Genomic DNA, 13,511 nt, shown 5'->3' with positions numbered 1-13,511 from the left:
ACGATAGTTGATTTTAAATGAGGCTTTTCGTTAACATTGCTGAAGTAAATAGAATATTCTAGCTTTCCGCCTGTAGCTTCACCCGCGTTTTCAAAGAAAAAACTCGCGTAGTTCCCGTTCCGTGAGATTTCCGGGATAAAATCTCTATGTGTTAATCCAAGTTACAGTAACATACACATCCATCCTCACAAACTTTCGCATTTATAATATTAGTAGGATAGGATTTGTACACTGTATTTTAAATGTATAACACTAAATATTCTGAAGATAACGCCAAGCCACAACCTGCGGAACCTGCTTATAGCACTTGGCATTTATTTTTATCTCTTTGCTTGATTAAAATTTGTTTTCACCCAAAATATTTTCAGATTTTATTATCTAATTTAATATCGTTGTAAGTAAGAAAAAAGATAGAAGAACTACATAATATTTAATGATATTGTTTCAAATTTTACCTATTTACATTAGGAAAAACTTGAAAATTAAATTAAATGTATTGATAAAAATGAATCGTTACCGGTCACTGCCATAACGAAAACGATACACAAAAATAATTGACGCCAATATTGCTTCGTTCAATTGATTTTATTTTTAATAGTTTATTTATATGGCATTCCTTGCTAGAACATTTGAAAGTCAAGCAAAGGTAAACATAGAATTTTCTTATACATTTTATTGTACATTTTAATATTATAATTTATTATTTAAAATTTAATTACGAGCAGAACAGCAATAAAAAACACGTATCCCTGAAACAATTAAAATTATAAAATAGCATTAATTAACAACTAGTATAAAATAATTTCGTAACAAAAATAATGTTTTTATTATTCTAGTAATAAAAAAATGGTAAATACTTCGCAAATTTTACCACTCATAGCTGATAACATTTTATCAAATACCCAGCGAACCTTGCAACCGCTTCTATTGTTCTAAATTTATGGACCGAGTAATCTTAAATTTTTCCAAAAGTATAATTATAATACAAATTATAATACATATTTTTAGATTGAGACAAGTTTTTATAAAAACAAAACAATAAAAAAATATGGTAGATACAACTTTATTAGACTCGTCAAAAGACAGACGAAAGAAGATTTTTTAATATATTATGTACTTACATAAATCATAATATAAACACACGTTAGTACCTACTAAAGTTTAACTGAAAGACCTTATAGGTATTAAGTTCGCCGTTAAATTATGTTTAATGGATAATAAATTCATGTACATAATAGATATTTATTTTTAATCTAACTATGGTGAATGCGCTACCTACGTACAAACTGTATAGTCTCATTTTCCTCAATAACAAGTCAATCGATGCGTCGATAGCAATCTCTACGTCTGGCACACTACTCTACACGGTAATCCCATTACGCAAGTATTGCCTTCACCATGACGTCTATGAATTTCTGCTCGGTTTCGCCGAGAGGCCATGTATTTGTTATACAGAGCGTGAAAGACTTATTAAAGTTTAATAAAATTCCTAATTGTGTGAGTTTAGCGACTGTTATTGTTATATTTTTCAGTAGTCATTTTGACACCTGTCATATCCCTAATTAAATGTGAAAGTAACATTGTATATCTGTCTTTTTCACGCCTAAACTATTGAACCATTTTGGATAAAACTTAGTACAGAGATAGCTTGAGACCCGAGAAACAACCTAGAATAGATTTCATACCAGAAACCCCACGGGAACGGGGACTTTGAGGGTGTTTCCTGGAAATGCATGCTTGGGGCGAGAAGCTAGTTATGAATAAAATTAAAAATTTACACTTTATTTATATTTGATATTGTCGCCACATTCTTATATTATTATGACATCATTCAATTATTTAACTCGATGATACTTCCGAGTTCCGAGTCTCGCTTGTGAGTTATGACTGGTTTGGAAGTCATGGCCTGTAGTGATTTATTCTGTATCGTCTATACATGTAATGCAAAATTGCTACAAGACTATGAGATAAGTAAAATGTATAATTTGCAGATCGATACGAAGCCAACAGTTATAATATTCAGTTGCAAATATATTTTTAATTGGCTCTAAATATATTTATTTAGATGTCAATTTTTGAGTAGTGCCATATATACTTAACGCTAGAGAGAATTTTTTTTTTTATATACATAATGATAAACCCATTGATATTCACAATAATAATGACAATATGATCAGTGAAATTCTATAGATATTATGATTCCAACGTATATTTTTTAACATATTATATACCTACTACCCAGTTTCAATGTGGACTACGTGTTAGAAGTTACTGACCTTACCAAACATTTTTAATTTTTATTAGGCGCAATAATGTCTTAAAAGTTGTGACATTAAATAATTTATGTTGTAAAAAAACGTGTGTCGGTTACACATGGCAGTATATGGATGGGTTGCCCTTAACAGGGACGCGCTCTTCATTTATAATGGGCCTCCAAAACAACAACTTTCAATGAATATTCAACGCTATTGTTATAATGCCAAAATGTTTTTGTTCAACCCTATTTGTGTTTTCCAAATTGGAATATCGCAAAAACGTTTCGTCTGCGTAACAAATTATATTAAATACAATTAAATATTTCAATATTCAAAAAACAAGCAAAAAATAAGTATAGATATCTTATAAATTCAATTTATCGTTTTTGAATTGATTGCTGTGAAAACGTATTAGTTATAAATAAAAACACAGTGAGCACAAGAAATAAGTCTTACTTTACGCTAAACTTCTCCTAAATAATTATTTATTTACAGATAACGTGTAAAAATGGCAGCAAGGATAAAACGACTCAGTTTGCATCTTCGAATAGTTTTTATGGTAAGTTTTTAATGTTTGTTGTTCTTAATTACCGTTAACTATATCGGTATTAAAATTATTATGAAAAAATGAGTACTTCATACAAATAAAGTAACTACTTATCTATATAATATAATGTTATTAACTTTCTAATTTATACTTAGGTACATTTACCTAATAGTAAAAATTTACCTAATACATAATGGGTATGTATATACATTATACAGCATCAAACACGCAACCTAAATCCTTTAAAAGCAGAACATAATTCCAGGTTGTCTGGAAGAAATCGTTATTTATTTATTTTATTTATTTATTTATTTAGCGATAAGACCGCTGTTTGTTATAATGTATCCTAGGTTAAGTCTCAACTTGTAAGTTATCTAGATCAATACAGCATGAATAAATAAATAAGACATAAAAGAAGTATTCTTATTTGGGAAATATTTAAAGAGCCAATTCGATGTAACACTATATAAGTATATAGTATAAAATTATAACTACATCAATTGTAAGTATGCTAACAAACACCAATATTCGGTAGTCTGGTTGCGTAACTTCGCACTTGACACGCGACGAGTGCAATGGGTCAATAGTGACCAATATGAATATTTCTGTACATATACATATTAGGTATTGTTATTTGATATTTTGTATCAAATGAACTATATAGTTTCACTATGTTTTAAGTGGGTCAATTCGGAAGTACTTTTCCGATCAATATTTTTTTTTAATCTAATATTATATTCATATCAGGAGGCATAGGAAGTTTTCTTATTCCAATTTAACTCGGGCGATGTATGTATGTCAGGATAAGCGGCTAATTTTAACCAAATTATTAAATGTTAGACAATTTTATGCAATCTCTCTGGTGCTCTATGTTAGTTATGAATAATTTTAATAATAGCAACATAAAACAATATAGATTATGGTGATTGTAGATTATTATACACGTCTGATAAGTGATAAGTACCTATTGTCACTATGGTTTAATAGTGTTTGGACGATGGATATTTTTTGGCAACTTGAAAACTCAAAAAATACAGGTTCTTCATTTTTTTTGTATTACAATAATCCACGAATCTTAGTTTTTCCAAACATTAGTTAAAATACCATAAATAGTTTTCGTATAATCAACCTTACTCAAAATTAATACGCAAAAAGTGAAATGTTGTAATTAATAGCGGGAAAGTCGTGTCGAGCCATCAATTCAAACACCGTTTCAACTTCTATTGCAATCAGTTGCACTTATGTAACTATCGAATGTGTCTCTATAGAACGTATAAATGTACATTGCTTGTTGTGTAGCTCAGCTTATTATTGTTATCCTTGATATGCGTCAATGTAACATATACTAAGAAATAAGATCGTAATGTATTCGCTATATTAGCGCATGGTAACGGTCATTTGAAAGATTTCCAATTAGTGTCTGTGGATATAATTGATGGATCTTTATTTATTGCTTAAATATTCAAAACAAAAATATCTTTTTGTACTTTTTAAGTTTAGTTTTTAGCGGCTTTTATTGATTTTGTATAATTAGGTAATATTAGAGTGCCTTTTTATCACCGGATGTTTGAGACAAATTAGTTTTTATGTAAACTTGCTTGTCTACTTTTTAAAAAGGGCAAAATACATAGTTTACAAATTCTGATCAATGAGAATTTTTTTAAACTTCTAATATTTAAAAATATGCTTTTATGGTGCACAATATTTTTGGACGCATTTGTGTTGTTTTTTTACAATTTTATATGTGTTCTTACTCTCACATACAAGATCATTTTATTTATATACCTAGATAGAAGGTAAAAGATTTATTCGTAACTAGGTTTCCGCCCGCGGCGTCGCCCGCGCAGTCAAAGAAAAACCCGCATAGTTCCCGTTCCCGTGGGATTTCCAGGATTGCGTCATTTTTCCGGGATAAAAAGTAGCCTATGTCCATTCTCGGGTATCAAAATATCTCCATACAAAATTTCATGAAAATTGGTTCAGTAGTTTAGGCGTGATTGAGTAACAGACAGACAGAGTTACTTTCGCATTTATAATATTAGTATGGATAGTATGGATGTTCATTGCCATTTTCCTTTTAATATCTTTCATGATTTTTCACACGTGTCTTTTCAAGAGTATAGAAAAAAAATCAATTCTTCAAATAATCAAATGCATTCTAGCGCAGGAGATTATTATTATGTGGATATATGTAATAGGTTCATGAAAATTTAAATTTATAATAAATTGAATCTATGGCCATTTTCTATTTTGATTAAAATGTTTTCTATAATGTGGTCATAGCTGTCAGAAAATATGAAAACTTTCACAATTTGATGCCACAATCATGTATCATACTGATATGAGATGTAGGTACGAGTCATTTGACATCCCTGATAAAGCTTAGGAAAGTTTTCAGGTGTATCTTCATCATATAATGTATGTCTATCAGAAGGTATGTCGTTAAATCAATACTAATAATAAATATCTGAACAGATTGGTTTTTTGTTTGAAGTTTGAACGCACACTAATAGCAGGAACTACTGAACACATATTATCAATTAATTTTACTATTGGATATGTAGGTGATCTTTTATCCTTTACAGGCTAGGTAATTAGGTAGGTATATAGTTGTCACAGGTGGAACTAGGTATTTAGTTTACATTCAAGAATTAATCTCACGAACTTATTCGCACCTTTTGACGAATTTTATGAGTCTCAACAATATTTATGCGAATAATTAGAATCAGTAGGTACCTACCTGTAATTTGATTTCGATTTTTACGACTACGAAATTATTTGTTACCAAAAAACAAATATTTACATAAATTAATATTTTTAAGTGACCATTTTTCCAAATTAGCGAGGATTCAGGTATCAATTTCTTGTATTTTTAATTAATGCGACATTTTAAAGATTTAAGCGGGACTATTTATTATGTAACTGGTCAAACACGTGTGCAGGTGTAATATAACAGATATTATATAGCCTTGAACGTGATATTGATATAGAAATGAGGTTAAATAGCCTTTATTTTTAGCAATGTTTAACGTAACTTTCCATGCAACAAGATTTAAAAAAAAACTACTTAATTTTTTTAAGTCTAATCAATGGCTTTAAGGTAACCATTTTTAATTTTTGTCTTGTCATAAAAGTACATAAGTATTACAAGTATACACTTCACTGTAATTTTTTTGTTAATCACGTAACAGTAAACAATTAACAAAATAAAATAAAATGTATTTTTTTAATATTAATTTTAAGCTTTAGCTGATGATTTTAATGAAATAAAATACAAAACCTGTTGATTGGAAATTTACCACATTGATTTTATATAACATCATATGGAAAAGTTAAGACGCGTTTTAAAAACAGAGTAGAGCTACTACTTTCATAATTTATCATTTCCCAAATAATAATAACGATCCATGGAATATACTGAAAGTAAAGCATGTTTTGAACGCATATTTAAGAAATTGTAGCAAAAGTAAAAGTAAATAAAGTTGTTTTACAAGGTTCACTTTCTTCTTATTAAGTAATATTGGTTGATTTAATTAAATATTTATTGAATGCCAATTCCATAAAATTGACGAAAGCGACTAAATTTTTACCCGACTACGGCAAAGCAAAAGGAGGGTTATGATTTTGATTTTTGACAGGCTATGTATGTATGTATGTATGTATGTTCATCTGTTCCCTCGTAACGTCTAAACTACTTATCAGAATTTGACAAATGACATATCATTAGAAGCGTCTTAATTGTCCGCTGGTTATAGGCTATATGGGGTTTTATAATTTAATTATTTAGTTAAGTATCAGTATTACAATATTTGCTCGGTGCAAATAATGTCTAGCACAATTAAACTAAAACGTACACAAGTTAGTTTTATAAATAGCAGTACAATAGTTTAAGTTGGACCTTAATATTTATCTTTGTACAACTGCAGACCAAATAAAAGTCTATTATTAATCTCTATTATATCTCCCGATGAAACCAATAACTAGCATATATTCTGCAATTCGCAAACTCGCAATTCTTGGAAGACAACCTTTAACCGAAGACACAATAGAAGGAGGTCAGATGTCTCTGTTTCCGTAACAGGTCACGACTTAGACGGTCAAGATCGCGCGCCAATCATTTGAACTAAGTTATGGTATCACATTTTTTGTTATCAATACTTCTATACTCATCTTATAAAGCTTAGTGAAGTAAAGAAAAGTTTGATTATTTGGTTGAATGAATCTGGAGGTTGTACCTTCAGATTTGAGTGCATTACAGATTAAGTAAGTTACTACGCGCTACGTATGTAACATCACGCTGCGCTACGATCAATAAAAGCAATGAATAATGCTGCGAAAGAAGAAGAAAAAAGTAGATTAGGTTCATAGAGATGAGGATTAACGCGCTAGGTTCTAGATTTAATTCGTATGTGATTGTTTTCTTTTATTTTGTACCACTACAACCTTAAACTGAAACAAAACATTGGGTTGATAAAAATAAAAATTAACTTAATTTAGGTTGGCACGAAGCCATTGAATTTATGCGACGATGTACCAAACTATACATATATGTATTATAATATATTTAATCATACATAGGTAATAGGTGTGCATGCATCATTCTGTATCATGTATAAATTAAATTTTTGGTCATAATATTAAAGTTAACAGACTACATTTGGACAAATTGTATTTTGTATTCACGTGTTAAAATATTTCTTAATTATATCTCAAATTCACATCCATTCGACCTAACATAATATTTATCGAATAAAAGTTCAGGCAACTGTGCCAAAATTAAAATAAAGATGTAAATGACTTAGACATAATTAGTGTCGTAAATCTCGAATGATATATTACAGAGACCTCAATTTATCGATTTCTCTAGAAATTCGGCGCCACTTTCGTTATGTCATTTTATTATGTTTCAAATAATAGGTTATTATGGTTAATAATATTATGACTTCGGATTTGATGAATTAAAGTCATTATAAAATCTATTGGGAACATATTTTTGCAATTTTTATATAACCGTACCGTAGTGTTGAACTCAAAACCCATTCGCTAAACTAGGATGGTATGAAAAGTGTCAATTACGATTACAAAAACTTCTATAGGTATGTACATAATCATCAGGTAAACTTATTTCTTTACTCTTTAATCGATCACTTTATGTATTTTTATGGTAATTAATACATAATCTGGATTAGGTATAGAGCTCTTACATTTTATTGGAATATTAGCTATCGCTTCATGAACATTAGAGTTAAGTTCAGCCATTTCTTAAATTTCTATTACTTATTAATAAATTCAAAAAGCAAATTTGCAGAACAGTTGTAAGCAGAAATAAGTATCTGCGGATTACCGATTTAAACCTTTAAAAGCTGAATGATAAATTTAAACTCATCAATTGAATATGGAGATTATGTCGCAAAACGCGTACTTACGTTATTTATTTTATTGCATATGTAACCTCTTTTAAATTGTCATTTTACGCGAACCTTGAGTCATGTATGAAAGTGTTGTTAGAAAATATTGGTCAATTGCTCAAACGATGACTAACGTTCGCTGTAATTTTAATATGCTTCAAAACTATTAGTAATGCCTTTTTTTCTTTTGTCTTTGTGGAATGTTATATTGTGTAACAACGTTGGAATATTGGGAGCGTTAGAATGGAAATGTTAAAGCCTAAACATGCATATTTTTAGAATATATAGAAAATAAAACTCGCCTACTCTTGTTCTAAAATTAAAGCTGTATACAAACCTCGATACCAAAAATAGCAAAACTTTTTATATCCGAGATACGAAAATATAGATTATTTTGCTTTATGAAAATTTAGAACAAATAGCCAATTTTACATAATATTATAGCCTACCATTTTTATTGCACATTATAAGAATTTGTGAACACGTGAAAAAAAAACCAATGTGAATTGAGTATACAACTGCTTGAAATTATTACAGAAAACCGACAATTTGACAATGTCATGTTTTGTTTGGCAGGCTATATCTCATGAACCGTGATAGTTATAGGTGCTGACTTCTGTTGCTGTCATAACTACAAATAATAAAAAAATAAGGTAAAGCGACGCTTGGAATAGTCATGAATTGAATGACATATTTTCTTTGTTATTACTCTTTAGATTATTTGTACGGAACCCTTAATGTCACGCGTCCGACTCGCACTTGACCGATTTTTATACTTGTTGTTTTTATAATTATACAGCGACCACATATTTGTGAAATTCCAAGTGGTTTTCTATAGTTTATTTGGCAGCCTTGTGAGTTGTGACTAACGGTTGTGACTTGTGACAGAAGGCATAACAGAAAACCACGGGATTTACCCATTATTATTTGTTACCATACATTCTGAGCTTTTATTCTTTGTTTACAAGCACTTACACAAAGCTTATTTCATACATTCTTCTTCTTTATACTTAAATAACTACCATAGGCACCAGCTTTCCACGACTGATAAAAAAATAATAACTCTGTACTCTCTAAAGTCTTAATTTTTCAAGTATTGCCTTATTTGGCAATACCAAGAGAATCTAAAACGCATCGACATCTGACTTTTGAGGGAATCGTAAAATAAAAAGGAGAATTACAAGATATTAGAACATTGACACAGTTCTGCCAATAAAAAAGATAAGATGCAAAATGGTAGGCGACGGGTAGACGCCTGCATCGTGTGACGTAATAATGCTATCGTCGAGATACATTTGATTCATTAGGTTTTGCCAACGCTATGAATCATTTATGATCTAGTAATTTAGTTGCGTTATTTCAGTTACAAAATTGATGCAGACCAGAGATGCAGATTGTTATTGCCAAATTATCAATTAATATTCTTGTTGTTGTAAAGATTTTGTAGAAAGTTTGTTTTGGTTTGGATAATTTTGTTGGACTGTGACTCAACCATCACAGACGGCCTGCAGTGGGAGCAAAAATGGCTGATCTTAATGAGATGATATCTATTAAATTAATTATAATAAAGCAAAACTTACAAACGACAAAATCTATAGGTAATTAGCACAGCCCAAATATACACCTTTTTTTTATAGTGGGGAAATCTTCCAAAGATACCCACGGCCCCCGGGGAAGGAGCCGTGGGTTCTGTCGGATTCTTACCGACTAAAACCCCACTGTGTTCCGTCGAGCCGCTTTAATGATGGGGCTTTATTGATTAGAATTCTTCCGCGACCAAAAATTACTAAGAAGATATTTTAATGCCTGTATAAATTCAGTGCCGTAATAAAGATATTCAATACAATTTCTCAACTGTTTGCTTGTGCATAACACAAAAAGGTGGACATCTCCTAACAGACACTTGACACATGTTTAACACGCAATAAGCAAATTTTAACTGTCAAAAATCAGTACGAATGTCTGTCATTTTGGACGTATCTATTGATGGTCATTTCTCTGTTATATGCTAATTAATAACTTTTTAACTATTGCAGTCAAGGTATTGATCGTATTGTACCTACCAAGTACCGTACCTACACATAACGCACAACACAATTTTTAACCGACTTCAAAAAAAAGGAGGAGGTTATCAATTCGGCCGGTATTTTTTTTTTTTTTTTTTTTTTTTTTTATGTATGTACACCGATTACTCCGAGGTTTCTGAACCGATTTACGTGATTCTTTTTTTGTTCGATGCGGGATGGTGTCGAATTGGTCCCATAAAAATTTTATTCGGCTAGGCCTAGTAGTTTTTATTTTATGAGCATTTTTGTCTGTACTCGATGACTTAATTTCAATGTAGCAAGTAACTTTGATTCACTTCCCGGTAACCGATTGAGCTGAAATTTTGTATACGAATGTAAATTGGATAGCGATGAAACATTATCATGACATGGAGCTGATCTGATGATGGAATCGGAAGGTGGCCATAGGAACTCAGTAATATATTGACTCAACTTTATCGAGTTTGGGCTCGTTTGATTCGTGTTGAAAAATACACTAAAAAGTATTAAATAAAAATAACTGCGTTAAAAACAACCGACTTCAAAAACGGAAAAGTAAGAAATAAAAAAGATTTGATATTATTAATTACTACATATTATTTTTATGTGCTATTTATTAAATAGGTTTGAAGTCGGTGCCAAACACTAAGCACTTAGTATTAAGCCCATGCACCGACATCAAACCTTTTTAGTAAATAGCACATAAAAATAATATGTAGTAATTAATAATATCAAATCTTTTTTATTTCTTACTTTTCCGTTTTTGAAGTCGGCTGTTTTTAACGCAGTTATTTTTATTATGTTTTACATTTAGACATTTAGTAACTACCTAGCGCACACTAAAAGTTTTGCGTTTCTGGCCAACCATAAAGGTTTGAATTTCGAATGTTATATTTTTTTAACATATGAAGTCTCATAAGTTGAGGAAAAAAAAATTTGGCGGGAAGCGCTTGTAAATTTTTTTTTATCTCAAGTTGAAGTTCGTTGTCCGTAGCAAAAACGGAACTAACACGAAACAATTTTAGGGCGATGATTTTTGATGATTTTAAAAGTTCGCTTTCTCCGAAAGCTTGCACTGCTCGCCTTCAAAATACTTTTGGGAGGGAAGCACCTTATTTGAGCACTGTAAGGCATTGATATGCTGAATTTCATCGCGGTCGTATTTCTCTCCATGATGAAATTCGTGAAGGTCGACCCTCAACTGCGATCACGGAGGAAAATATGGCTACCGTCGGACGACTAATTTAAGAAAATTGCCATTTCACTTATTAGGAGATTCGAGGACATTTGGAGATTGGTATGAGCCAAATTCAGAAAATTTTACATGAACATTGAAAGTTAGGAAGCTTGGTTGCCGGTGGATTGCTCCCAAACTCACTCCAGAACAAAAACGACATCGAGTAGATTGATGTTAAGAAATGCTATTAAGGTACAATTACGGACATTCTACTGCCGTGTATAATATCGTGACAGGATATGTAATATGAATACATGGTTATATTCCAGAAAGAAAACACCAATATTCTTTATGGGTGTTTGAAAGTGACAGCAAACCAACCAAATTGAGGCAGGCGATAAGGGTCGGCAAACAAATGATTGCATTATTTTTCTCTAAGACGAATCCTGTCTGCACTATCCCACTTGAGTAACAAAAGACTCAAAGCCGAGTGATACACCACTATTTGTTTGCCCAATATCTTAGAAAAAATAAGAGAAAAGCGACCTAGAAGTCGCATCTTGTTGCACCATGACAGTGCTTCGGCGCACACCGCGAACAAAACAAAGTCATTTTTGGCTTCTGAAAACATAGAGCACGTGACCCATGCCACACGCAGTCCCAACCTAGTACCTTGCGATCTCTTGCTTTTACCAAAAATCTATGATTCAATGAGTGGTTCGACATTTACGTGGCCAGAAGAGACCGTGGTTGCTTTCAAACAGCACGCAGAAAACATACCCTCGGACCAATGGTCCTCATGTTCCCAGAAATGGTTTGAACGGATGAAAAAGTGTTTTAAATGTAACGGAGAATACTTTAAAAAGTAGTAAATATAATATTTGACAAATAAATTGTTTTACATATTAGTTACGCAAAACTTTCAGTGTGGCCCACGTATTATGTTTTGTTTATGTGACAGAGGCTGACAGTTCGATTTTCTTCATTTATTGTTGTCCAAACGTATGACATTTAATTTAAACAAACTTGAAACAAACAAATGATATTGAGTATTTGTTGATACAAATACTAGTCTGATGACTAGTTATCCAATTAATATTAACAAAATAGCGTTGAATTGTCTATAAATATAAGTATCCCATACAATAATTAATTATTTGCTTCGATACCGACAGCCTTTCAAGCACGCAGATAAAAACCCACATTCTGACCAATATTTAAAATTTCTAAAACTCATCGAAATTTAGATACAAAACAGAGCAAAAAATAACACTCGTTTACCAAAAACTTCCAAACTCAATCCACATCTCGCGGCCTTGTAGGATGTTCGTTTCATAAAATAATTTCACGCTATTTATCAATTTGTGTATGTTTATGCAATGTCATCGGGTTGCGTATTACGTCACACGTTTCCTAACGCATATTTGTCTGCTGATGATGATAATACAGGAGAAAGTGGCCAAGGTCAAGTTTAGTCGTGCTTTGTTTCTGTTAATGAAATTTAAAGTTTAATTGTATGACTTGAGAGTGCATTTTTGTTGTTTTCCTCATGGATTTAGAATACAATTTTAGTGTACATTTTTGATTATGGAAACTAATCAAAAAAATATTTGTTTTCTAATTCCGATCCATCACCTAGTCGCATAAAAATCTCAAATTATTTGCGATAAATGAAAATGTATTAAAGAATTTGTGAAATGATACTTAAAAACTTAATTTTTTGGCAGCAATATGATAACCTAAAGAATCAAATAATTTATTTTATACGGCCTTAATATCTACGAGTGATAGTGGTGGCGCATTCTTAAAATTGAGCAAGACTTGCAGTCATTAACATTTTAAACATAATAAAGAAAAACCTACTTAGAATCAGAATAAAACAAGCACTAATAAAATTGCAAATATAATTTGTAGGCATAATTACAAGGATATAACGGTACATATTTCAACAACTAATTTAAAAATGCAAAAGCAAAACATTTTAAGTTACAAAATATGTACATTGTACAAGTGTTAGTATATCATAAGTAACTCATAAGTTTTATAAAAACAACTAATTATTGTACTTTATTACTTTAA

At 31.0% G+C, this 13,511-nt stretch overlaps 1 protein-coding gene across 1 annotated transcript in view; it reads left to right on the top strand.

Moving 5' to 3' along the window:
- Nucleotides 1-13,511, top strand: part of LOC123692802 (protein spaetzle 5) — a 29,889-nt gene that overhangs the window by 2,388 nt on the left and 13,990 nt on the right. The window contains exon 2 of the mRNA XM_045637598.1: nucleotides 2,751-2,814. Coding sequence (XP_045493554.1) covers nucleotides 2,764-2,814 — 51 coding nt within the window. The 5' untranslated portion in view covers nucleotides 2,751-2,763. The remainder of the gene's footprint in view (nucleotides 1-2,750; nucleotides 2,815-13,511) is intronic.

This window comes from Colias croceus, chromosome 6 (genome assembly GCF_905220415.1).
Source record: "Colias croceus chromosome 6, ilColCroc2.1".
NCBI classification, from domain to species: Eukaryota; Metazoa; Arthropoda; class Insecta; order Lepidoptera; family Pieridae; genus Colias; species Colias croceus.
The sequence above is the reverse complement of the archived record's forward strand: the minus strand, read 5'-3'. Positions and strand labels throughout refer to the sequence as shown.